Here is a 24,749-nt window from a genome sequence, read left to right as displayed (position 1 = left end):
AATGTCCACAATTCTAGCAACTTTCTATTTATGGTGTTAAAAGTAAACAGTATACCATTAACAGATTGCTATGTAGGTTTCATGGACAATTTAATTGGGCAACATGTCATTACCAAGTGAATCAGCGTTTTGACTTAAGGTTTTTAAGTGTTACGTATAGAATTTTATTAGGAACTTTGAAAAAAATTTTTTGGTTGACGTATTATGTCAGAATACATAAATCTTATAGGAAAGCAGAATGTGTTCAAACACCATCAGGTTAAATAGAAGCCTTGCCTAAGACAGTCACAAGATCAGTGAGCCATGATTAAAAGAGCTCTGGTGTCTTGGAAACAGGACGTGTTTATTAATCTTTGATTGTGTTCTGAAAGAATGAGTTCCAAGCATTTTAATGAGCCTGATTACCTCGATACAGTTACGTGAAACTAGATAAGCAATTTTTAAAGATCAGTTATAGTTCAAGGTATAGCTATAAGCTTTAAAAATTATACCTTTATGATTATACAGCACATACATTTTTAACATTTAATAAGATCTTTAGAATCGTGGGTAAGAGAACTCTGTTTTCATAAAGCAAAACTTAAAATTGTATTTCAGAATTGCCCTTTTTGATCATGATTCGGTTAGAATCTTTGATCAACTAAGATTTGTCCAGGCGCTATCGAGGTTCTTTGGGTCTTGGTAATTATAAGTACCAGTTATAACACATAAATTATTTTTATTGGTTCCATGGCTGCGTTTTTTGTTGTTTCAGTTGGAAGGAGACCATTTGCTGCATCTTAGATGCCTGTTCTCGAGCTTATAAGACCCCAGTCACTAAACAATTTAGCAATCTGAAAAGGATATGTATTACTCTATATTACCCTTATCAGGCCAGTGATCTGAAAGACTTCTTTAACCCACGAACCTAAAGTTTTTAGTCAGGAAAACAAGTCCCAAGAAGTGTTAGAGGGAACCTCGGCAGCATTAGCTGCTTCTGTGTGTGCACTTTAGTCTTTAGTATATCTTGATATATTTTAGTTTAGGTATCGTTAATATACACATTTTTTTTTATCATTAAGGCACACACTCCACTTTGGGGAGGAAGCAAATAAGTAAGAGCTAACCTGTTTTGTATAGTCATTATTCTTAACTTGAATTACTTTAGTGAACCAAGAATATATGATATTATTTAGACTATTAGTAGAACTCTCAAGATTTAAGGCAACCTTATCTAACACTAATTGTAATCTAATAATTTTTCATCTAACACAAGCAAAGCCTGTGCTGGTGATTTTATGGATTATGACTGCCACAAAACAACCAGTTAAAGTTTCTTTAGTAAGAGGTCGTCTTTTTTTTTTTTTTTTTTTGATAGCTATTTTGTCAGATGTTTGATGGCTTTTTTTAAAACAATTTTTTATAGGGATTATGGCTCTCACCTTTTTGATTTTTTTATTAGAAGGTAGTTTAGAGCTGAAGCACCAGGCACTCGTTAAGCCAAATAACAAGTTTTTACTCAGTTGGGTGGTAGCACTTTGTAGGCATGACAACCACATACAAAATAATGTCTTTTAAGCCACATGAGGGAAGGTTTCTCAAGGTCTTTGCAAAGCTAAAGAGGAGTAAATATTAAAAGGAAGCATGTGACTGTTAACTATTAGCCACAGCTTTTCAGTACCCAGGCAAGGCCTTGGCCACAGGATTTAGTTGTCAGGTATAATAAGCTACAGGTCTCTGCTTTTTATGTTTTTGAGTTAACACCCCCAAGGCTTCACCCTTCCATTTCTGAACACGTAAGTAAAAGGCGTAAGTAAAAGACTTTGTTGTACTTAGGGTGTTTTAATGCCGGAGGTTGAACAAGGGCTATTTTTAAATTTACAAAAGTTTCTGATTGAGTTTTAGACCAAAGCAGAGATTTTGAGCTAGATGTCTTTAATAATTTGTATAAGGGGGCTACCAAAAGGGAAAATTACTGTATTTTTATGCAAATAACACACTTTCTACGTTTGTTTGCCAACCATGCCTTTCCCCATGAGATATTTTCATATCTGTACTATGCTTTTTTTTTTTTTTTTTTTACAGCAACATGTAAAAAAAAATGGTTTGGTGACGTTTATGAAAATACCTTGAGGTGGGTGGGTGCAGCTGGTAAACGGAGGTAGAAGGTGCACATTATTTGCATAATAATAAAGTGGGTACCCATTAGCAGCAGTATCCAGTAAGTTCCAGGAATCCTTGTAATTTTTGTTTTTTAATTTAATTGCTGGAACTGTTGAATTGTCTGAAGCCTTTTAGAGGCTAACTTTATACTTTCTGTACTTAGTTTATGCCCTAGGTTTTGAACTTGGGACAGACAAAAATGTAATTTATCCTTGGAGATCTTATGGCCCTTCTCAGCTAATTTGTTGTAAAAGGTAGAATGAAGCAGCTTGACTGTATTTGAGAGTATTAGGGCATAAAAGGAGATCATTCATGTATTGAAGGAGGGTTGAATTTTGGGGAAAATTTAAAGTTGATCTTGATTTAAGATTTGGTATAAATAGGAAGGTGATTTAGTAAATCTTTGGGGAAGAATGGAAGCTTTCTCAGTGAAAACAATCAGAGATTGATTAGAGTGTTCTATAGAAATGTTGAAAAAGGCCGAGTACAAGCCAATAACAGTAAACCATTTTGCAGGGAGGGGCTGTTTAGTGAGTAAAGTGTGAGGGCTAGGTACTGTAGGAAAACGGGGGATAATTATTTACTGCCCTTAGATCTCAAACAAACTTTTAATCTTGGCTGTGTGGTTTTTTTAACTGGTAAAACAAGGGTATTGCAAGGGCTTGTATAAGGGATAAGTTTTTTAGAAATGAATCGATTACTAACGGGTTTAAGTTGTAATAGTGAGCCCAGGTGATGCAGTGGTTAAGTACTCGGCTGCTAACCAAAGATGGGTGTTTCAAACCCATCAGCCGCTCTTCGTGAGAAGGATGTGGCAGTCTGCTTCCATAAAAAGATTACAGCCTTGGAAACCTTTTGAGGCAGTTCTGCTCTGTCCTCTAGGTCCCTGTGAGTTGGAATTGACTTGATGGCAACAGACTTGGTTTGGTTTTTGGTTTGGGCAAGGTAGGGTAAAGTTTTAGTTGAGTCTATTTTTACAGTACTGTGAATATGACCAATATCAGTAGAGTCGTTTACCCGTAATTGACCTGGTACTTGATTTAATAGTTTAAAATTAACATTTGCTCTTGCAACTTTAGTTTTTAATGTGATGCCACTTTGAATAAAGCAGATTAACTCTTTTTTTATTAGGTAATTTGAATAACATGTCTTCCAGATGAGAAAAAGAAAAATGGCTTTGGATCTTAATTAAGGGGTTTCTCTTTATTAAAAGTATGGGAGTAGAATTATAAAGCAAAAAAGAATGATTTTTGGTGAATGGACCCAGTTTTATAGGAAGAGGTTTAGAAACATGTACAGTTTGAGTTTTATTATTTATTTTACAACGGTTTTTTTGGTCACTCTGAGGAGGAAGGATTTAATGTAACAGTGTGTGGAGTTTAAAGTAGATACTGTAACATCAGTATCTATTAGAGTTGATAATGGCTTTCTATTTATAATTAGTCTCTGCATATTTAAAGTTATGAGGACTAAGGCACTTGGGTATTTATCAGAGTAACTTCATATTTATTTATTTATTTAATTGTGCTTTAGAAGGTTTACAGAACAAACTAGTTTCTCGTTAAATAGTACACGTTTTATGACATTGGTTAACAACCCCACGACATGTCAACACTCTGCCTTTCAGACCTTGGGTTCCTTATTACCAGCTTTCCTGTTGCCTCTTCCTCCTGCCTTCCAGTCCTTGCCCCTGGACTGTTGTGCCCCTTTAGTCTCATTTTGTTTTATGTGCCTGTCTAATCTTTGGTGAAGGCTGAACCTCAGGAGTGACTTCATTACTGAGCTAAAAGGGTGTCTGGGGGCCATACTCTGGGGGTTTCTCCAGTGTCTTTCAGGCCGGTAAGTCTGGTCTTTTTTGTGAGCTAGAATTTTGCTCTATGTTTTTGTCCAGCTCTGCCCGGGACCCTCTATTGTGATCCCTGCCAGAGCAGTTAGTGGTGGTAACCAGGTACCATCTAGTTGTACTGGACTCAGTCTGGTGGAGGCCATGGTAGATATGGTCCATCAGTCCTTTGGACTAATCTTTCCCTTGTATCTTTAGTTTTCTTCATTCTCCCTTGCTTCTCAGAGTAACTTTATTTAGAATTTTTGAACATTATTTGAGCTCTTTTTTTTTTTTTTTTTTTGGAGCTGGTGTTGGTGAACAGTTAAGAGTTCCTGAAAGCTTTGGACAATCTCATTTTTAATGTATAAATTCCTTATAATAAAGACATTGATTTTTTTGGACCTGAGTTTGAGAAGATTGAGGATTTGAAAATGATTGAGGAGGACTTAAAGAAGGAAGGGGCAAAGGTTTGTAAGAAAAAGGGAATTGGTCTCCCCCAGGGCACTGAGGACCTTGAGGACCCTGGAGCTGTTTTTAAAAGTCATGATTAGCCACACCTTATAATCTCAGATTTATCTTTCTTTTGTTAGTAGGACTGTACAATTGGCCAGTTTATTTTGGGGGGGGAAATATCTTTGGAATGGCATTTAACGATTTTTTAGTAATAGTCCTGGCCCTTTTAGGGGTGTTTTTATGAGTCAGTGAGGGGTCTTGGACTTTTTCCTAAACATTATTCCATTTAGCCTCTTTTATTTATTTTTGCGTATCTTTTGGTCCCAAAAACATGTGAATAAGCTGATAAGAGATCAGGTAAAACTGGGTCATCAGCACTAATTAAAATTTTAAATTGTTCAGTGAGTTTTGGGGGATCCTCCCTGGGTTTACAGAATTTTTTTTATTATACTTTATAAAAAAAAATTAATTTACGTTTATTCTAAGGAGAACATACAACTTTTTAAAAGGCTCCTGGAGTTTCTGAGGGCTAAATTTTAAAAGGAGTTTGGGGTGTGACCTCTTCTTTATAGAATGGATATTCTTACAATAGACCAAGTGTGGGGTTAGTTTTAGGGGATTCAGGGAGGACAGGATAGATAAGAGAAGGGGAAGAGAATTACGGAATGGAGGAGGCAATTCAGAAGGAAAAATGTGTCCATTTCACAGATCTTTAAGTCATTTCTTCAATTTATGCAAGAATTTCTGTATGTTTAACAAAGTCTTTTAAGCCATATGATTTTACTTTTGTCTGTTTATGGACTCAGTACCAGTTAAGTATCCCACTGAGCTTCTTTGACTTCCTTAACATTTTCTAATTTTTCCCTAAGATAAACTAATTTGTCTAGTGAAAAAGAACCCCATTTAGGCCATTGAAATTTTAAGTTATTTTTTTGTACCATCTATTCGTTTATCAAGGAACAAACAAGAACAAAAACTGTAATGTTTTTCCATGAATCCTACTGGCATGCCAGCAGGGGGAGCTGTAAGCTCAGGTTTAGAATTTGAGGATTCTGTTATTAGTCTCTGATTCTGTCTAAACTTTCAAGTGCCACACACTGACTCAAAGTCTTTCCACTGAAATGTCGCCAGAATCAGAGATTTTGAATAACCTTGTTGAAATAACAGAAACAAATAAGAACAACCAACCATGTAACAGAGAAACTGCACAGCAGTCTTAAGGAGCAACGCTAAAAGCGTGGACTCAAGAGACCAAACAAGTCCAAATTAGGAAGGGGAAGCAGATGAGGGAAAATACCCCTCAGCTGTTACCAACATCTGGTTCAATCCTTATGATGGAATTGTTGGGAAAGGAACTTCAATCCCACTTCCGACACCAAATAACTTTCAACTCAAAACACCATTAACAGATTACTATGTAGGTTTAATAGATAATTTGCAAATTGGGTGACATTGCATTACCTAGTGAATCAGTGCTTTGATTAAGATTTTTAAAGTGCTGTGTATACAATTTTGTCAGGAAATTTGAAAAAAAAATTTTTTTGATTGGTTGACAAATATGTCAATACATAAATCTTAAAAGAGTGCAGTGTTCCTCAAACATTGTAAGTTTCAGGTGTTAGTGAGCCTCATCACCTAGATATAATTATGTAAAACCAGACAAGGTGCGTTTTAAAAACTCAGTTATAGTTCAAGACACAACTATAAGCTCTAAAAATTACATGTTTATGATTATACAGCACATAAGTTTTTAACATTTATTAAGATGACCTTTAGTGTTACGGGCAAGAGAACTCCCTGTGTTTTCATAAAACTTCACAGTGGTGATAGACACTTTCCCCATAGTCTTCAATTTTTTCTAAGCCTAAAGAATCGTCCTTAGTATCCGTAGTTCTATTAAACAGTCTCTTCTCTTCAGGGCAATCTCGGACCTTACTATCAAACACACCAGAATTTCTGTAGCCTCTGTCCATTACCCAATCCCAAAACCACTTTTACAGTTTAGGTGTTTGTTAGAGCAGGACCCCTACTTCTCAGTACCAAAATGTGTAAGTCAGGGTTCTCTAAGAAACAGAACTAGTGATACATATGCACAGAGAGAGAGATTTACTGCAACGGTTTGGCTTACACAGTTGTGAGTGCTGGAAAGTTAAAAATCTGCAGGACACTTGGCACACTGGAGACTTCTGTAGGTTTGTATCGCAAGGTCTGTAGGTCAGGTGGCAGGAAGAAAACAGTTCAGAGAGTGTGCATGCATGTACACACAAACAAGCATGTGATCTCTGCCAAAACACCTATGTACACCTACTTCTCACTTACCATCGCGTTATTCAACGTTTCGTATTTACGACAGTAGTAAAAAATCTACTATTCCAACTATTTTACACATTAACAATCGTATGTCTGGCAGTAATGAATTCCAAGGTGCCAAGAGAGAGTAACTCTGGCTGTTTTGGGTAAGGTTATTTATCAGTTTGGCCGAGCAGTGATTCTAAGTGGTTTGCCAGTTATTTAATGATGTAATTTGGCAGTTGTGTAATGATGTAGTCATCCTCCGTTTTTACGTAATACTGATTTTGGGATAACAGCCTGGTCTTTGGAACCTAAAAAGGTCGATAAGTGAGGAGTGGGTGTATAGTCTGAAGGCATACCACAGCCTAAGGAAACTCTCCCTTTAACTGATTGCATTATAATAGATGACATTATGGGCGGTGATTACATTGCAATACATTAGATTACATTACGTAATAGCAGCTAGTGTAGTGTTTGCCAAAACTATTGAGAACCATAGCCTAGCCCGGATGACACGTAAAACTAACCATCACAACAGGCTACTATTCCCCCCACCCCCATTTGAGTTAACAGAAAGTTTGAGGGAGTGTTGATGCCCATGTACTTTTTGTGGGTAATAGCCTAAACTAGAAATGCCCCCTCCCCTCCCACACCAGTCCTATGACATGGACTTTTCTGCAAATAATTAAAACATTTATGGTATTCTGCACTTGAATTTATTCTTTAATTTGGCAATTTGCTACATCATCAGTCTAGATTAGTGACAAGATTTATGATGCAGTTGCTGTAAAATGTGTTTAAATTGCTATAGCATACACTTGTGGAGAGATCAGAATACCTTTTTTAAACTTTATTTCAGTTAAGTTCAGTGTTTGATGACCTTGACTTTCTTGCATTAGTTGATGGTGACTATAGGGGAGGCTGATGAAGGGCGCACACCTCTTGGTTTTCATCTTGTTACACTGTCAGCAGGACCAGGTTTGCACATTTGGAATCTTAGAATGCATCAGTTTTGCAGCACTGATAGTGATAGTTCCAGGTATAAAATAGGGCACCATACATTCAGTTTGGAAAACAAGCAACAACCAAAACTAAAAAATTGCTCACTAGAGGAAAAAAAAGGTCTTTGCCTTGGCATCAGGTCCTTGTGCCCTAAAGAAATTACAGACCTTAAGAGGGGAGACAGATACGTAAATTGATGGTCACTGACATGCATTAATTGCCTAATTGTACCCAGTTATTGTTGTCAGCACTGTACAGACTACACATAACTGAATTTGAGGTCAGAGGGAGCTCTTATGTACTCCGGAGTGCTAAAAGGGAGTCTTCAGAACTACTTTTGGTAATAGAGAATAAAATTGAAACTGCAAACAAAACAGGCAGCGAGGGAGAAACCAAACTTCCCAAACTAAACTGTGTAGGAAGCAGTCTGCGGTTAGCAGTCACAGGACGTGTGGTGGGGAGGATAGCTTGAGTGCACTCATCTCTAGATTTTTATTGAAAGCCAAAGGTCATGAGAATCATGGCCCAGCCAAGATGACACATAATCTTAACCATCACAGCCACGTTACTCCTGTCTTGCATCTTGATGTTCATTATTACAAGATGTACATTGTTAATGCACAAAATAGTTGTATAGTAGATTTTTTATTATTGTCATAAATGCAAAGTGTCAGATAACAAGATTGTTGATAAGTGAGGAGTAGGTGTATGTTCAAGCCATATGTTCTTTATGTCTGACATGAGATTCTTTGGTATACTTTTAGTGATGTCAAGGCAGGTTTGTGTGACACCTGTGGTGGCAAAAACTTAGTGTAGTTGGCAGAGATGACAAGGGCTTGGCAAGTATTTCAACTCGAGAGCACTTAAGGTGAGAAACATGACAAATCATCAGAAACTTACAGAAGAATAAAAATGAACAAACATCAAAAAGTGTCTTGACTGATGAGCATTTTGTGTACTGCATTGGTATAAATTTTTTTTTAAATGTGTATTTTCATGAGAAGCTCTGTGCTTACTGGTCATCTAATCTGTAGTTTAATTTTATGCAGTGATATGCAGTGAACTCACCAGTCGTCTGATCTGTGGTACACTTTATGCAGTGATCTGCAGTGCACTTAGCAGTCATCCGATCTATGGTACACTATATGCAGTGATCCACAGTGCACTGACCAGTGATCTGATCTGTAGTATATTTTTTGCAGTGATACACAATACACTTAGTAGTCATCTGGTCTGCGGTACACTTTATGCAGTGATAACACAGTGTACTGACCAGTGATCTGATCTTTGGTACACTTTATACAGTGATATGCAGCCGCTTTGTCATCTGATCTGTGGTACACTTTTATGCAGTGATATGCAGTGCACTTAGCAGTCATCTGATCTGTGGTGCCCTTTTATGCAGTGATATGCAGTGCACTTAGCAGTTGTCTGACCTGTGGTACACTCTTATGCAGTGATACACAGTGCACTGACCAGTCATCTGATCTGTGGTACACTTTATGCAGTGATAATGCAGTGCACTTGGCAGTCATCTGATCTGTGGTATATTTTATGCAGTGATAATGCAATGCACTTAGCAATCATCCGATCTGTGGTGCACTTTATGCAGTGATGTGCAGTGCACTAGGCAGTCACCTGATCTGTAGTACATTTTATGCAGTGATATGCAGTGCACTTGGCAGTCATCTGATCTCGGGTACACTTTATGCAGTGATAATGCAGTGCACTTAGCAGTGATCTGTGGTACACTTTATACAGTGGTTAAGTATTGCAGTGCACTGACAAGTCATCTGATCTGTAGTACACTTTATGCAGTGATAACGCAGTGCACTGACCAGTCATCTGATCTGTGGTGTACTTTATGCAGTGATTCACAGCGCACTTAGCAGTCATCTGAACTGTGGTACACTTTGTGCAGTGATCCACAGTGTACTAACCAGTCATCTGAACTGTGGTACACTTTATGCAGTGATTCATAGTGCACTCACCAATCATCTGATCCGTGGTACACTTTGTGCAGTGATTCACAGCACACTTAGCAGTCATCTGAACTGTGGTACACTTTATACAGTGATAGGCAGTGCACTTATTAGTCCTCCAATCAATTGATAGTAGCCAAGTGAATGTGCCTGACTTGAAACCTATGACTCAGATGTGAGGGTATATCATTAGGATGTTTGTGCCCCCAGCTGTTGGCAAGCAAAAGAATACTGCCTTTCAGAAGGCTTGAGCCCATCGTAGATTAAAAAAATAGTTCTGGAACTTAAAAGTCTCTTCATGTTTCCGAGTTGTTCTTCATGTTTCCTCAGGGAGGAAGGCATTTGGGGGCTCTTGAAGGAAGTGGTGGGTCAGGGTGTTCCTTGAGCCAGGGATGGAATCTGGTGTGTGTGTTTCTGCTTTCTGCCCTCTGTCACTAATTTAGAGCTGTGGGGTGCTCGTGTGAGGGACACATGAACTGTCCTCCTGATGTTAGCTGTGGGCTGGCCTGTACCTCCAGTTTTAAACTTAAGTCTTTTTTCTTCAATGTGGTTCAGAAGACGACTGCAGTTTTATACATTGTCTCTGCTCAGTGGTGACAAATGTCTGCGTGTTTGAGCTACGGAACCTGCTGTCGCCAGCAGCCAGTGGTGCATGCTGATCCAGAGATGGTGAAAGAAACCCAAAGAGGCCTCTCAGGTGGCCTTGAGCAGCTGGGTTCAGGTGGGGCAGACATCACGTTTGAGTTGAAAAATTGCAGTATGGAGAATTGTTTTGGCGACTGTGTGTGTATCCAAAGCCTTCACTTTTTCTCCTCCCAACAGGTGTTGAATCAGGATTCAGATTGCACTAGCTGTCTGAAGAACACACCAGTGGTTTTTTTCACAGTTTGTTCAAATTAGGACCCAGTCTAGGTCCACATATTACATGCACGTGGTTGATTTGTCACATTCATCACTTTTAAGTATATGGGCTTCACCTCCCCGCCTTTTTTTCTTGCCTTGTAGGTCACCCTCCTGTAGAACTTCTGATAGCCTGGGCTCTGATCGCCTGGGCCTGTATTTCCTCTTCGCAGAAGGGTTTACTGCCCTCGCCCCCTTTCTGGGTATCTGAGGGGCCAGACAGGGTCAGCTCAGGTTAGAGGGACCATCACCTTGCCCTGGCAATATCATGAAACTACCCCAGGATGAGAAAGGACTTGCCATACCTGGTTGTAAAAGGGTGAATTTTTCTGTTGTTTTTCTGCTTTAAACTTTAAAATTTGGCATACACTTGAAACATCTTTTTATGGGTTTTTATCTTTAGAAGCTACTACTTTGCCAGAAATGTTTGCTGACTGACTTAGTCATCTAATGCTGCTGTAACAGAAATAACACAAGTGGATGGCTTTAACAAAGAGAAATTTGTTTCCTCACAGTGAAATAGGCTTTAAGTCCAAATTGAGGGCGCCGGCTCCAGGGGAAGGCTTTCTCTGTTGGCCTTCTCATCAGTCTTGCCCCGGACTAGGAGCTTCTCCGCACAGGGACCCTGGGTCCAAAGAACGTGCTCTGCTTCTGGCACTGCTTTCTTGATGGAGTGAGGGGCTCCCAGCTCTCTGCTTGCTTCCGTTTCCTTTTATCTATTTAAGGTAAAAGGTGGTACAGGCCACAACCTGGGGAAACTCACTTTACGTTGGATCAGGGATGTGACCTTAGTGAGGGTATTACAGTCCCACCCTAATCCTCCTTAACATAAAATTACAATCACAGGATGGAGGACAATCATACCATACTGGGAATCATGGCCTAACCAAGTTGACACACATTTTGGGGGGCACAATTCAATCCGTTACACTGACTTATTCAGTGTAGCCTTTCACGTAATCTCTCTTCACGGTTAGAAAATAACCATTTCCGTAGACCTCTTATCTTTTAAAATTAAAGATGTCTTTTTTAATTTAAATTAAATTAGTTTCACAGCAGTAGTAAGAAATACAGAGATCCTTGTCTCCTTCACCCCATTTCCCCCATGGTAACAACCTGCAGCACTGTGGATACTACAGTATCACCAGCAGGATATCGACATTATAACCGTCAGGAGACAGCACATTTCGTCCCCACAAGATCCCTGATGCTGCCCTTTATAGCCACACTCACTTCCCTGCAGCTCCCACCCTACCACTCACCCCCTAGGAGCCACTTCTCTGTTCTCCTTTTCTGTACTTTTTCATTTCAAGAATGTTATATATACAGTATCGAACCGTTTGGGGTTGGCTTTTTTCACTCAGCATGATTCTCTGCAGTTTCGTACAGGTTCTGTATGAGTAGCTTGTTCCTTTTTCTTGGTGAATGGTATCCCACGGTGAAGGTGTACCGCAGTCAGTGTATCCATTCACCTGTTGAAGGATGTCTGTGTTGCTTCTGGCTTTTGGCTATTGTGAATAAAGCTGGTATACACATCCGTACGCAGGTTTTCGTGTGAACACAGGTTTCAACTCCCTGGAATGAATGCCGGGAGTATGGTTGCTGGGTTGTATGGTAATTAGAAAATTGCTGTTTACTAAGACCTTTAGTTAAAAAAAAATTTTTTTTTTTTTTTTAAAGAAATAGGGGAGAGAAGATAGTTTTTCTTTCTTTCATCATGAAATTATAAGCATCCTTAATTACATATATTTGGTTTTAGTAGGGAAGCTAACCCTGTTGAAACCAGGAAAATAATTCTTTTTCTCTCTTACCTCCTGCATCTTTTTTTTCTTAAAAAGGTGTATTTACATCTATGTATATCTGTATCTAGGAATAGATATATAAAAGATACATAAAATTGTGGTTATATATATAAAACAAAAGGCGGCAATTTTAACCATTTTTTAAGTATGCAGTTCAGTAACATTAATTATAGTTCATCATGTTGTGCAACCATCACCACTATCCATTTCCAAAAGTTTTTCATCACCCCAAACAGACACTCATTGCCCTTTAAGTAATAGCCACCTGCCGCTTCTTCCCCCAGCCCCTGGTAACCGCTGATAAACTTTGGCCTCTGCATTTACCTGTTGTTGATATTTCATGAGTGGGATCATATAGTATTTGTCCTTTTGTATCTCACTTACTTCACCACTTGGCATAATCATATTTTCAAGAATCATCCATGTAGCATGTGTCAGAGCTTTATTTCTTTTGATGATGGAATAACATTCCATTGTATGTATATAAGGAGTCCCTGGGTGGCACAAAAGGTTAAGTGCTTGGCTACTAACCTGAAAGGCTGGTGGTTCTAATCCACCCAGAGGCACCTGGAAAGAAAGGCCTGGTAATCTGTCTCTGAAAGATCACAACCGCCCAGTTCGATTCTGATACATGGGGTCACCATGAGTCAGAATCTCTTCACTGGTCACAGGTTTTGTATGGACGTATACCATGTTTTGTTTATCCATTCGTCTGTTGATGGACACTTGTGTTGTTTCCACCTTTTGGCTATGGTAAGTAGTGCTGGAGTGAACACTGGTGTTATCGGTATCTGAATTCTTGTTTTCAAGTTTTTGGATATATACTCAGGAGCAGAATTGTGGGACGTATATTAATTCTATGTAACTTTCTGAGGAATTGCCAGACTTTTTCGCAGCAGCTGCACCATTTTGCATTCCTACCAGCAGTAGATGAGAGTCCCAATTTTCCACATCCTTGCCAACACTTCTTATTTTCTATTTTTCTGATAATAGCCATAGCCATCTGTTGGGTATGATGTGGTATCTTAGGGTGGTTTTGATTTGCATTTCCCTAATAGCTAATAATGTTGAGCATCTTTTCATGTGCTTGTTGGCCATTTGTTTATCTTTTTTGGAGAAATGTCTATTCTTAAAGTCCTTTGCCCGTTTTCTATAAATTGTCTCTTCCCTTTCTTAACAAAGTTCTTTGGTGCACAATAGTTTTTATTTTTGATGGAATCAGTTTATCTGTTTTCTTCTGTAGCTCGTGCTTTTGGTGTCATACCAAAGAATCCACTGTCAGAAACTACATCTTAAAGCTTTACTTCTTTTGTCTTTTTCTAAGAGTTTTATAGTTTTTGTTCTTATATTTAGGTCATTGATCCCTTTTTGAGTTAATTTTTGTATGTGGTATGAGGTATGGATCCAGCTTCATTGTTTTTATGTTGAGACCCAGTTGTCCAAGCACCATTTATTCTTTCCGCTTTGAACTATCCTGGCATCCTTGTTGAAAATCAGTTGACCATAGATGATATTCCATTGGTCTATATATCTGTCCTTACACAAGTGCTACAGTATTTTGATTACTTTATAGTACATTTTGAAATCAGTAGGGGTCCTTCTACTTTGTTCTTTTTCAGGGTTGTTTTGGCCATTCAGGGCCCTAGCCATTCCATATGAATTTGAGGACTGATTTTTCCATTTCTTCCAAAAAGACTGTTGGAATTTTGATAGGAATTGTATTCAATCTATACATGACTTTGGCTAGAATTGACATCTTAACAATATTAAGTCTTCCAACCCGTGAACACAGGATGTCTTCCCATTTATTTAGATTAGATCTTTAATTTCAGCAGTATGTTATTATTTTTCAGTGTACATGTCTTTCACCTCTCTGGTTAAATTTCTTTCAGAATTTCATACTTTCAGATGCTATTGTAAATGGAATGTTCTTAATTTCCTTTTCAGATTGTTCATTGCTCATGTAGAGAAACAGAACTGATTTTTGTGTGTCGATTTTGTACCCAGTGACTGGTGAATTGGCTAAAAATATATTTTTAAATGCCTTACAGATTTACCAGACCAGAGCACTTAGGAAGCAGTGCCAAAATCAAGTGTAGTGGTTGCCATAGCTACCAGGAATCCACTAAGCAGCTCACCATGAAGAAATTGCCCATTGTTGCCTGTTTTCATCTTAAAGTAAGTTTTCCAGAAAACCAACCTGAGTGGCAGACTCGATGTTTATCCCCATACAACATATATAGCCTATTGGTTGGGCGTACTGAGTGTGTTTTATAACTGCACCTGGTTAGTGAGGAATGCTAAAGAGATTGGGGGTAGTAAATTGGACTTAACCTTCCTCTGCTGCTGAAAGAAGTTTATTGTGGTAAACAAAGAATAATTTACTCAGAATGAAAATAGCATGTGAGTTACACCACTGTTTTTGTATGGATATATATCACATGGAGCCTTGGTGGCACAATGGTTAAATATTATGGCTGCTAATCAAAAGATCGGCAGTTCGAATCCACCAGGCGAGCTCCTTGGAAACCCTATGGGGCAGTTCTACTCTGTCCTAGAGGATCACTATGAGTCAGAATTGACTCAACAGCAATGGGTTTGGTTTGGGTTTATATCCCATATATACCATTTTTCTTGCCCAGTAGGTTACCTGTCCTGTAAAACTTCCTGTGCCAAAAAAAAGGTTTTTTGTTATTACTCCCCTGTGCAAATTATTCCACCCTCCCCCCAAGTTTTCAGATTTTCTTTCACTTAAAAACAAACAAAAAAAACCCAAATCCTTTGTATTATGATCTAGTGGAGGGGTTGGCAAATTTTTTCTGTAAAGGGCCAGATAGTAAATATTTTAGGCTGTGTGGGCCACATAAGTCCTTTGTTAAGATATTTTTGTTTTATTTTACAATCCTTTAAAAATATAAAAACTATTCATAGCTCACTGACTGGATTTGGTGACTGCGATCTAGTCAAATTAATGCCTTTTGTTTGGTGAAAGAAGCAATATGCTTGTTTTCTTTCCTACCACCTGGCACTTTCATGGTTGGTTGTTAGATTTCTTTTTGTGTCTGTATTAGTTTATCACTGTGATCAATCCCATAATTTCAAGATTTGACTCAAACTTCCTAAGTTAGATTGATAAGGAATAATATTCTGTTATGGAATCTGTAAGCTCCAGATACAGCCAAAAAGCAATTTAAAAAAAGATAAAAAGCTCATCTTCAGGAGGACTCAGAGAAAAACCATTGGTGGAACCCTTAAGGCTGACACTTGGTCCTTCTTCCTCTCCCTTCTCTGCTCCCATCTGCTTCACTTCTGTAGCGGTTTGAACACTCTGCCAAGCTGAGACGGAAGATTACCACATATGTGTCCTTCCCCTTGGAGCTGGACATGACTCCCTTCATGGCCTCAAGGTATGGAAGGGTTTGTTCTGTGTCCTGTGGTCAAGGAGGCGTCCTCTTGGTATGTCAGTAACACAGCACAGGGTTCCACAATGAAGCAGTTGGAGGAGTTAATGTCAACCTTCACTTAACAAACCCGGTCACCCTGGCCTGAGCCCATGTAGGAGTCCCCGGGCGGGTTAATGTGCTCGGCTGCTAACTGAAACGTTGGCAGTTCAAGTCCATACAGAGGTGCCTTGGAAGAAAGGCATGGTGATCTGCTTCCAAAAAATCAGCCATTGAGAACTCTGAGAGCACATTTCTACTCTGACACACACACGGTCACCATGAGTTAGAATTGACTCAGTGACAACTGTTTTAACCCAGGATACATTTTAGTTTAATGAATTCTCTTTCCTCGGGTATAATGGGTATATTTCTGCTTCAGTTTTTTCTAGCAACCCTTTATCATCTTTCACACTTGGAAAGTCAGCATAGGTAGAGTCACAGCTAAAAGGCGCTTTTTAGCTGACGGAACAGGTTTTGAGATACGGATTTAGCATAGTTGATTTTGTGGTTGTGAATTCCATTTTTCTTGTTTTCAAATCATACATCACAGACCGCTTGAAATGTACCCTCCAGAAAATCCATGGCACCATCTAAAGCAAGTTGCCTCGTTATTAGTTGTGGCAATTTGTGTCTCCTTTCTCATGGTGGTCCTGTCCCTGTAGAGGGGCCATCTGGGTCAAAAGTGACAAGACCATCAGAATTACCTCTGTATCTCTGTGACATGGAAATGTGCCTGGGAAAATTGGTCGACTTAACCATGATATCTCTCACCCAAGAAGGCAATAATAATTGCTGATATCAAGGTATCAAAGATCTTAATATTTTCAGCACAGGATAATAGTTGCCATCAAGTTGGCACTGACTCATAGCAACCCCACATATGACAGAATGAAACGTTGCCTGGTCCTGAGCCATCTTTACAATCGTTGGTATGCTCGAGGCCTTTGTCACAACCATTGTGTGGTGTCTTCCAATCCCAGAGGCTCATTTCCCAGCACTGTATCAGACAATAATCTGTTGCAATCCATAGGGTTTTCACTGGCAAATTTTTGGAAGTAGATCGATGGGCCTTTCTTCCTAGTCTTTCTTAGTCTGGGAGCTCTGCTGAAACCTCTCCGCCGGGGTGATCCTGCTTGTATCTGAAATAAAGGTGGCATAGTTTCCAGCATCACAGCAACACACAGGTCACCACAGTACAGCAACCTGGCAGATACAAGGTGTCAACTCATAGTAGCAGGGGATATATACATTAAATAAAGCTTGGAACTTCACATTTCCAGCATTGCCTCCACCCCACCATTTTAAAAAGAGGTATGGTGGCACCAGTCTTTGAGTGGCGCAAATGGTGAAGCACTGGACTAGTAACCAAAAGGTTGGCAGTTCACACCCACCCAGAGGCGCCTCAGAAGACAGGCCTGGTGATCTGCTTCTGAAAGGTCACAGGCTTAAAAACCCTATGGAGCAGTTCTACTCTGCACACATGAGGTCACCAAGAGTTAGAATCAACTCAACAGCTAACAACAAAACTACATGACGGTGGTAAAATAAATAAGCAGCAATTTTGGTTCTTTTAAGGAAGTATCTAAATTGTTGAACAGGTTTAATTTATACTTTTTAAAATTAACCTTTAAGTTTGTGAGGAAGAGTATTCATGCCACCTGTGTGTCCAGATCTAATCCTATCACAAAGCCTGTTTAGAAGCCTCCATGAGTGATGACGGGCCAGGGCTTTCTCTCGAGGTGGTCGTCCAGGAAGTGGGGTCTGGTCAGTCTGGGGTGACCCAGCTCCGAGGCAGCAGGTGTGTGTGCCCTCCAGCAGCTGAAGCAGCCATTCTGAGCCTCAGTGTCCTCCCCTCCAGTGGGGTAATTACTTCCTTAAAGGGGCAGTAGTTGGAAGAATTGGAAATCCTATGTGACGTACCTAGTACAGTGCCTGACATAGACTCTCAGTGAGCGTCAATGTTGTTATGCTTCTCTTTGACTGGTCATTCTAGTGACACTGAGTTTTGGTGTTATTTGTCACAGCAAAGAGAGCAGGATGAATGGGCAGTACCAGCAGCCGACGGATAGTCTGAACAATGACAACAAGTAAGGGCCATTGTGGTGTTTTGTCCTGGGCGTCTCCATCTGTGAGCAGGGAAGGAGGGGTGTCTGTCTGCCTTACAGGAAGGGCCAGCCCATCTTCATGAGCAGACAACTGTTCTTGTCTTAGAGCTCTTGGCTTTTTTTGGCCACTGGCCGACTTACTGCCTTGCCACTCATTGACCTGTGTTGAAAATAATCCCTCTGTTAGGAAAGGTCTTTCCATACCTGTGTCTGTCTGATAAATGCCCCCTGATCCAGCTTTCTTGGTCCTTGTGGGTAAGAAGGCTTTTGTCCTGGTAGTTACAGTCCTAGAGTGAAGAACCCTGCATCCAGACTCTAGCCTTGTGCCTCTCACTGGTATCAGAACAAAGTTTTCTTTCTTTCCTGTGGTGAAGTTGATTTCTTCTCCTGTCCTTTCTATCACTGGTGTGGAAGAGAGAAAGAAGGAATCTTAATCTCGTTAAAAAGAAAGAACAGTTACAATGTCCGCACACTGATGGTTCTGTGAAGGCAGCCAGTGGAGTCCTGGCTCCACGTGGACACGGTGGAGCCTGGGCCAGAGCTCAGCAAGGCAAGCCAGCCTCTCCTCCCCCTGTATCCCCCTGCACAGCCACTTCAGTTCTTGGTGCTAAATATCTGGGGTCAGTAGAGCATCCCTTAATGCAAAAGCTTTTCACTCAGACGTAGGCTTCTAACTGCTTAAAATGTGATATGGTTTCTGATGGTAAAATTGTTCTGTTGCTCCTCCACCCGCTTCCTCCCCACCCAGGTACTCCTTGTTCGCAGTTGTTAACCATCAGGGGACCTTGGAGAGTGGCCACTACACCAGCTTCATCAGGCAGCACAAGGACCAGTGGTTCAAGTGTGACGATGCCATCATTACCAAGGCCAGCATCAAGGACGTGCTGGACAGCGAGGGGTATGTCCCCAGGCCCCCCAGGAGGGAGGTGGCACAGCTAGCCACTTCCCGGGGGGGTGTCCACACCCCAAGTGGGCCCTGTCTTTAGTACTGTTCAGGCGTGTTCACCTTCACGTGCTCTGTGGGATGCCAGCTTGAGCCATCTTTGGACAGGAGAGACCATAGCTGACTGCAGTCACCCTACAGACTGGTTCTCTTGCTCACACCGAGCGTGTTGGGGCAGCCATTTGTTTTAACCACAAGCATGAACTGAGCACACTGGTTCTCTAGCAGTCCTTCCTGTCCCATTCCTTCCTAACACAAGAAAACGCCGCCCCCCCCAACCAGGAGCCCAGGGAAAGCCCCTTGTGTAAGTCACCTTCTGCTTTCACTGCGTTCATAGTCCAAGGCTCACCGGGACTCCCAGCCTGCAGTGTGAGAAGCAAACCAGCTACTGTAATGACCTGGGGAGTCCCAACTTTATATTTTGAGCTGTGGGGAAGCTGTTGAGAGATCTTAAGTAGTATGACATAGTTGGATCTGTGCTTAAAGGCAGGCCTGAAGCCTAGAAGTGCCTTCGTCCCAGCACAAACAGGCCCTAAACGAAGGCAGTGGCAGTCACAGGGAGAGGAGCAGAGCCCAGAGGTATTGCAGATGAGCGAGATTTGATGGCTTCCTAATGAATGAGGGAGAGGGTGGGCCCCGAGTGATGTGGGCATGGGAGAGGGGGTGGTACCACTTGTCAAGGTAAGGAATCTTCCCAACTTCGGGACTAAGAAGCTATCCAGCTGTGAAACTTTATCCTGCAGACACCTGCAGAGGATGTCGCACAAGCCTCCTCATTTAAGGAGGGCGGTTTTTGTTTTAACTTCTCGTGAATCAGAGTGTAAGCATGCTTTCTCTCCTCTGCCTCCTCAGATACTTGCTGTTCTATCACAAGCAGTTCTTGGAATACGAATAGTCTTAGCAGCAGCTGGTCAGAATGAAGGGAATGAGTTGACGAGCCTCACACTGCAACCCCCTGCCCTTCCAACGTGGAGACACCACCACCCACTCAGGAGCCACCACCCTGGTTGGGCTCCCTGGCCTGGGCCAAAGGACAGGGAGCAGGGTGTCCAGGACTCAGGTGGTTTGCACACGGACCAGCTCTGCAGTTGGGGGCGAGCTCCGGGAACTCCACAAAGGAGAAAATTAAATGTGGGGTGTGTTCTTGGGTGGGGAAGGAGCAGAGCGGACCTGTCACTAGTCGTGTCCTCTGCTCCTCAAAAAAATGTAGGGGTAAGTGGCGGGGGGGGGTGCCCTCATCAGCACAGAGCATCTCCTGCCTGTGCTTTGATTTTAACTGACCAGTGGATAACAATGAAAAAAGCTTCCAGAGGCCCATTGAACAGTTTTTATAGGTACATTAAAGCCGTCAGGTAGAGGAGACAGGATATTATGCAAGGACAGAGGACTTGCACATACCTTTCTTTCTGTGAGTTTTAGCGTTAGATACATATAGCCTGAGATTTCGAGATTCTTCGCTGCGTGTTTTCAGCAGATGCAGAGAACAACCCACAGGGCTGTGGAACTGAGGATGCGAACTCGGGATTCCAAGCATGTCTGTTCTGCAGAAAACTTAGCATCAAGCTGCATGTCGAAGCATCAGCCCAGATACTCTTTCTCGGTTTTCTAGAAATAGGCATTTTCTTATCCCCTCTTCCTTTTTAACGGTGAATTTCATAAATGTTGTAGTAGTGAAGTGAACGAATTACCGAGTTTCTACTGAAATCTAGATTTTTTCCCCTTAATTCTAGAGAGTGACCCCTGCTTCTTCACTGTTGCTATTTTGTTGATTCCTTCCACTCCCCACTGCCCGCCTGGGACATGTGTGCCACCGCTGGTGGGGGGCATGGGGGAGAAAAAGCTAGTGAGCTGCTAGTTAGTACAGGACCCCTTATACGGTGGAGCATTTTCTGTGGTGTCCTGCTGGTTCCCTGCGCATCTTCAAACCCCCACCCTCACCCCCTGCACGGTAGCTCGTGTGTTGGATTTGAACTAGCGTGACTTCGTGTGGAGACTGCATCAGACTGTTCTTCGGCCTGCTTTCCATGTTGTGTCGTTCTGACTGTAGTGGAAATGACTCGTGAAGTGAGCTGTTAAGGAGAACGAATTGAGGAAGTAGAGTATTAGTTTGTTGCTTGTAAGATATCTTGCACGTGTCTATTTAAGCCCAAGCATAGATTTCTGTTTCGGAGACATTTTTTCGTTTACAACCTAGGGGCATGGGGGAGGGAAGTTTGCTTTCGCCTGGTTTGTGGTATAACTATCTCTCCAGGTGCCTGTTTCGGACCTGTCCATTCTTTAGTCTAGAGAAGAATTAGAGTAAGCCATTTCTGTAGTCAGTAAACTTTTTCTGTAAAGAGCCTGAGTAAATGCTTTAGGCTTTGAGGGCCAGAGGGCTTTGTCCCAAAAGCAGCCACAGGCAGTACAGAGATTAGTGGGCGTAGCTGTGTGCCAGTGAAATTTATATTTATGGGTACTGAAATTTGGATTTCACAAAACTTTCATGTGTCATAAGATTTTACTTTGATTTTTAAGAAATTATTTTAAAATATGAAGCTATTCTCAGCTCACATACCCTGCAAAAACAGGCAGCAACCATATTTGGCCCTGGGCTTTGGTTGGCCAGCCCTGACCCAGCTAGTTTCAGAAGGTGGGCGGTAACAGTAGGAGCTGAGTAGCAGCTGCTCCAGGTAAAAAAATGCTACAATCATACAGCAAGTGTTGTTTGCTGCAGAATCATCATGTGGAAAATCCTGACTGGTAGACTTTAAAACAGTTATCTAAATTATTCTCTGCCTTGTTTAGGGAACACATCTAACGGAAAGGGGAGGATTCATGTAAGTTGGCCTACAGGATGCTGGGCCATGTCGTCTGCCACCTTGCTTGCATTACTGGGCTGTCCTGAGTGGAGCATATGACACAGCACATGTGCTTGTCATGGGCAGTTCTGCAGGCTGCCTGTGGTTAGATGGCTCCTGTCCACTTGCTGTGATGGCTCTGAGCTGTGGTGGCCAGCCCCTGGCCCCAACATTTGTCTCCATCTCCCCTCTTCGTTGGCCTCCCCAACCCCATTCCCATTATCCCTCATGTCCACCAAGGACCGAGGGAGCTTCATTGGTTGTCCCTGGACTTATTTTCCACTGTTTGCATCCCCTTATTTGCTCTCAGCCAAACTTGGCTCAGGTGGAGCCTGTCTCCACAGAGGGGCACAGGCTCCAGGCTTGCTTGGCCACGCCTCTGCCTACATTGTCTGCGTGCATGCCTCTGTTTGACGCTCCGTCTTGGATTTGCCTTTTCAGAAACAGATGAGTTTGGGGATTTCTTCTCTTACAGCCCTAGCCAAGTTCAGGAGGCTGTTTTCCTGTTCCCTGGTAACCACCCTGCATAGTGTTTACATGGTCACAAAGTGTGTCTCATTATTAAGGACCTCGTCGTGTGCTCTCCCCATCCTGCTGGTGTACTGAAGCAGCATGTACCTCCAAGCTGCCACCGTCAGCACAGTGTTCTGCAACCTGTTGCTGGGTCCCCTCAAAAATGTCCTAAGGGGGTGTTAGTTGGCCATCAGGGCAGCGTTCCATAGCCCCGTGCTGGGTCTCCTGTCAGATTTCCTAAGGGAATGTTTTGAGCATGGTTGATTTGCTGGCCTAAGGGGCACCAAGGGACATAGAGTTGGGCAACTCAAGGATTAAGTGGATGGCTGCCCCTGGAGCTGGGCTGGGTCTCCTTTCTCCTGTCAGGCGCTAGCACTGTCCCAGACTCCCTTTCCCTGCAGTGCATACACCCGAGTGCTGCCACGGTCATATGCTTCCTTTGTATAAAACTGCTGTTCTGCGGACAACTCAAGTGACTGTTTACTATAATTCTGAAAACAAAAATTGTAAGAGAAATTTCAATGATTGTGCTGTGGTTGGATATTTTATTACCGAGATGTTTACACCTGCTCTCACCTGTCTCTGAGGAGCTGTGTGACTCTCCCACTTCTCCTGCAGTGGCTGTAGTGTTTCCTGTGTCATAATAAAGCTGCATTTTGTCCTGAGACCTGGCCGTTTTCCTCTAGCTAACTCGACAACTAGGGGGAGGGGGTGGAGACCAGAGGCAGGACACTGTCTCAAAGTGAGGGCCAACTGCGCATCCTCAGGCCCTCAGCGTCTGTGATCCACATGTAGTCATTGTCTCTGACCCTCTTTCCCTCCTTCTGAGGCAGGAGGGTAGCATGCCCAGGATGCAGACAGCCAGTATCTTCATACCTGGCATGCAGCGATGGCTGGGGTCCCCACACCTGGGGTGCAGGGGCAGCCAGGGTCCTCATACCCGGCATGCAGAGACGGCTGGAGCCCTCACACCTGGCAAGGTCAGGGTCCTTTACCAAGGGAAGTGACCCAGCCTCAGGGTTTTTTTTGAGCTTTAAGTGAAAGTTTACAGTTCATGTCAGTTTCTCATACAAAAGCTTGTACACATGTTGTTACTTGACCCTAGTTGTTCTCCCTGTAATGTGACAGCACACTCATCCTTTCCACCCTGGATTTCCCACATCCATTCAACCAGCTCCTGTCCCCTTCTGCCCAGCCTTCATTCTTGAAGAGTCTGAGTGCTCACCCCACGCCCCAGCATTTGGAAACTGCAGTTTCCATTAATCTTGGCACAAGTTTCTTGGCTACTTTTCCATGGAAGTACAAAGAGACCCTCTGAAGATCCCCAGGGTTCCAGGCAGGCCTCCCTGCCCACGTTGCATGGCAGTACCCCAGGTTCCCCTAGGTAATCAGGGTCAGGGTGACAGTTTCTTTTTTGCCTGTTGGTTCAGTGCATGAGGAGTCCAAAATGGTCAGATGGCCTGCATTTTCAAGTTAGGTGGAACCATATGTCCCTTGGGGGACACTTCCTCCACTAAAGACTGAAATCTATAAAGAAGTAAAGTTCAGATTTGCCAGGAGAGAAATAAAATTATGAGTGGGTTGTTGCATATAATAAACGAGCCAATTGCATTTCTACCCTTGATTCTGAGACCATGTGTCTGGTCCTGGGGGGAGTCGGCACCGCATAATAATAATCTCTAGTTAGAAGCATAACAGCCATCTTGTCCATCTCTTCAGGAAGCTGTCACCTTTCAGTTAGCCCAGCTGCCTCTGGGTGATAGGGTATTGTAGTGACATGAGTTCCTTTATGTGGCCAAAATTTTGCCTTGAATCTTTGAAAAACCAGTTTGAGCGATTTTCCTGCTAAACCCTGAAGAGTTACCTTTGCCCTAGTTTTCTACACCAAAGGGTTTGTTACTTTTGTCCAGGTGGATTGGCATTTCCTGGGTAAGCTGTAAACAAGTTGTAGTTTGATACTTTTAACATAGCTCAGGGCTGCAGTCTGCCCTGTGATTGGTATGCACTTTGCAGGGATTGGTAAATAGACTATGCAAATGAAGTGTCTGTGCTACTATGCAAATGAAGTACCTGTGGCTACCAAGAGGATATTGGTCAGTTTGTGTTCCCCACTGAGAGGGGCTGTGCCTTGAAATTGATGATGAGTTTGTAGATATAAAGCAGTAAATTCCATAGAGGTTTTCAGAGAAAGACAAAAGCAGGAGGAAGCAAAAGGAAGAAAAGAGGAAAGGAACCTCCTAAAAGAGCTGTAACACTGAAGACAGCAACAGGCCTGGAAGGGGCCCTGTGGCAGAGTTGTTGGTGACAGATGGCAAGGCCAAGAGAAATCTGTCTTCGGGGCCAAGAGGAGTCCTGTACAGTCAAGAGGAGCTGAGAGAGCTGTCTGTACTGAAGAGAAGGGGCTTTGCCTACATGCTTCATGATCCTCATGCTGATTTGTAGCCTGTTCTTCCTGATCTCGAGTTGAACGCTGTTCCTTAATAAACCACTTAACTGTAAGGATGGTTTGA

General features: G+C 42.0%; 1 protein-coding gene across 1 annotated transcript in view; it reads left to right on the top strand.

The window, feature by feature from the left end:
• USP22 (ubiquitin specific peptidase 22) overlaps nucleotides 1-22,904 on the top strand; it is a 74,670-nt gene extending 51,766 nt beyond the window's left edge. Inside the window, exons 9-13 of the mRNA XM_064279427.1 lie at nucleotides 14,450-14,576; nucleotides 15,714-15,805; nucleotides 17,866-17,928; nucleotides 18,695-18,844; nucleotides 19,742-22,904. Of these exons, the coding sequence (XP_064135497.1) occupies nucleotides 14,450-14,576; nucleotides 15,714-15,805; nucleotides 17,866-17,928; nucleotides 18,695-18,844; nucleotides 19,742-19,784 (475 nt within the window). The 3' untranslated portion in view covers nucleotides 19,785-22,904. The remainder of the gene's footprint in view (nucleotides 1-14,449; nucleotides 14,577-15,713; nucleotides 15,806-17,865; nucleotides 17,929-18,694; nucleotides 18,845-19,741) is intronic.
• Nucleotides 22,905-24,749: the final 1,845 nt, after the last annotated feature.

Source organism: Loxodonta africana, chromosome 2, assembly GCF_030014295.1.
Source record: "Loxodonta africana isolate mLoxAfr1 chromosome 2, mLoxAfr1.hap2, whole genome shotgun sequence".
Taxonomy (NCBI): Eukaryota; Metazoa; Chordata; class Mammalia; order Proboscidea; family Elephantidae; genus Loxodonta; species Loxodonta africana.
This window is presented reverse-complemented; position numbering and strand designations above follow the sequence as displayed.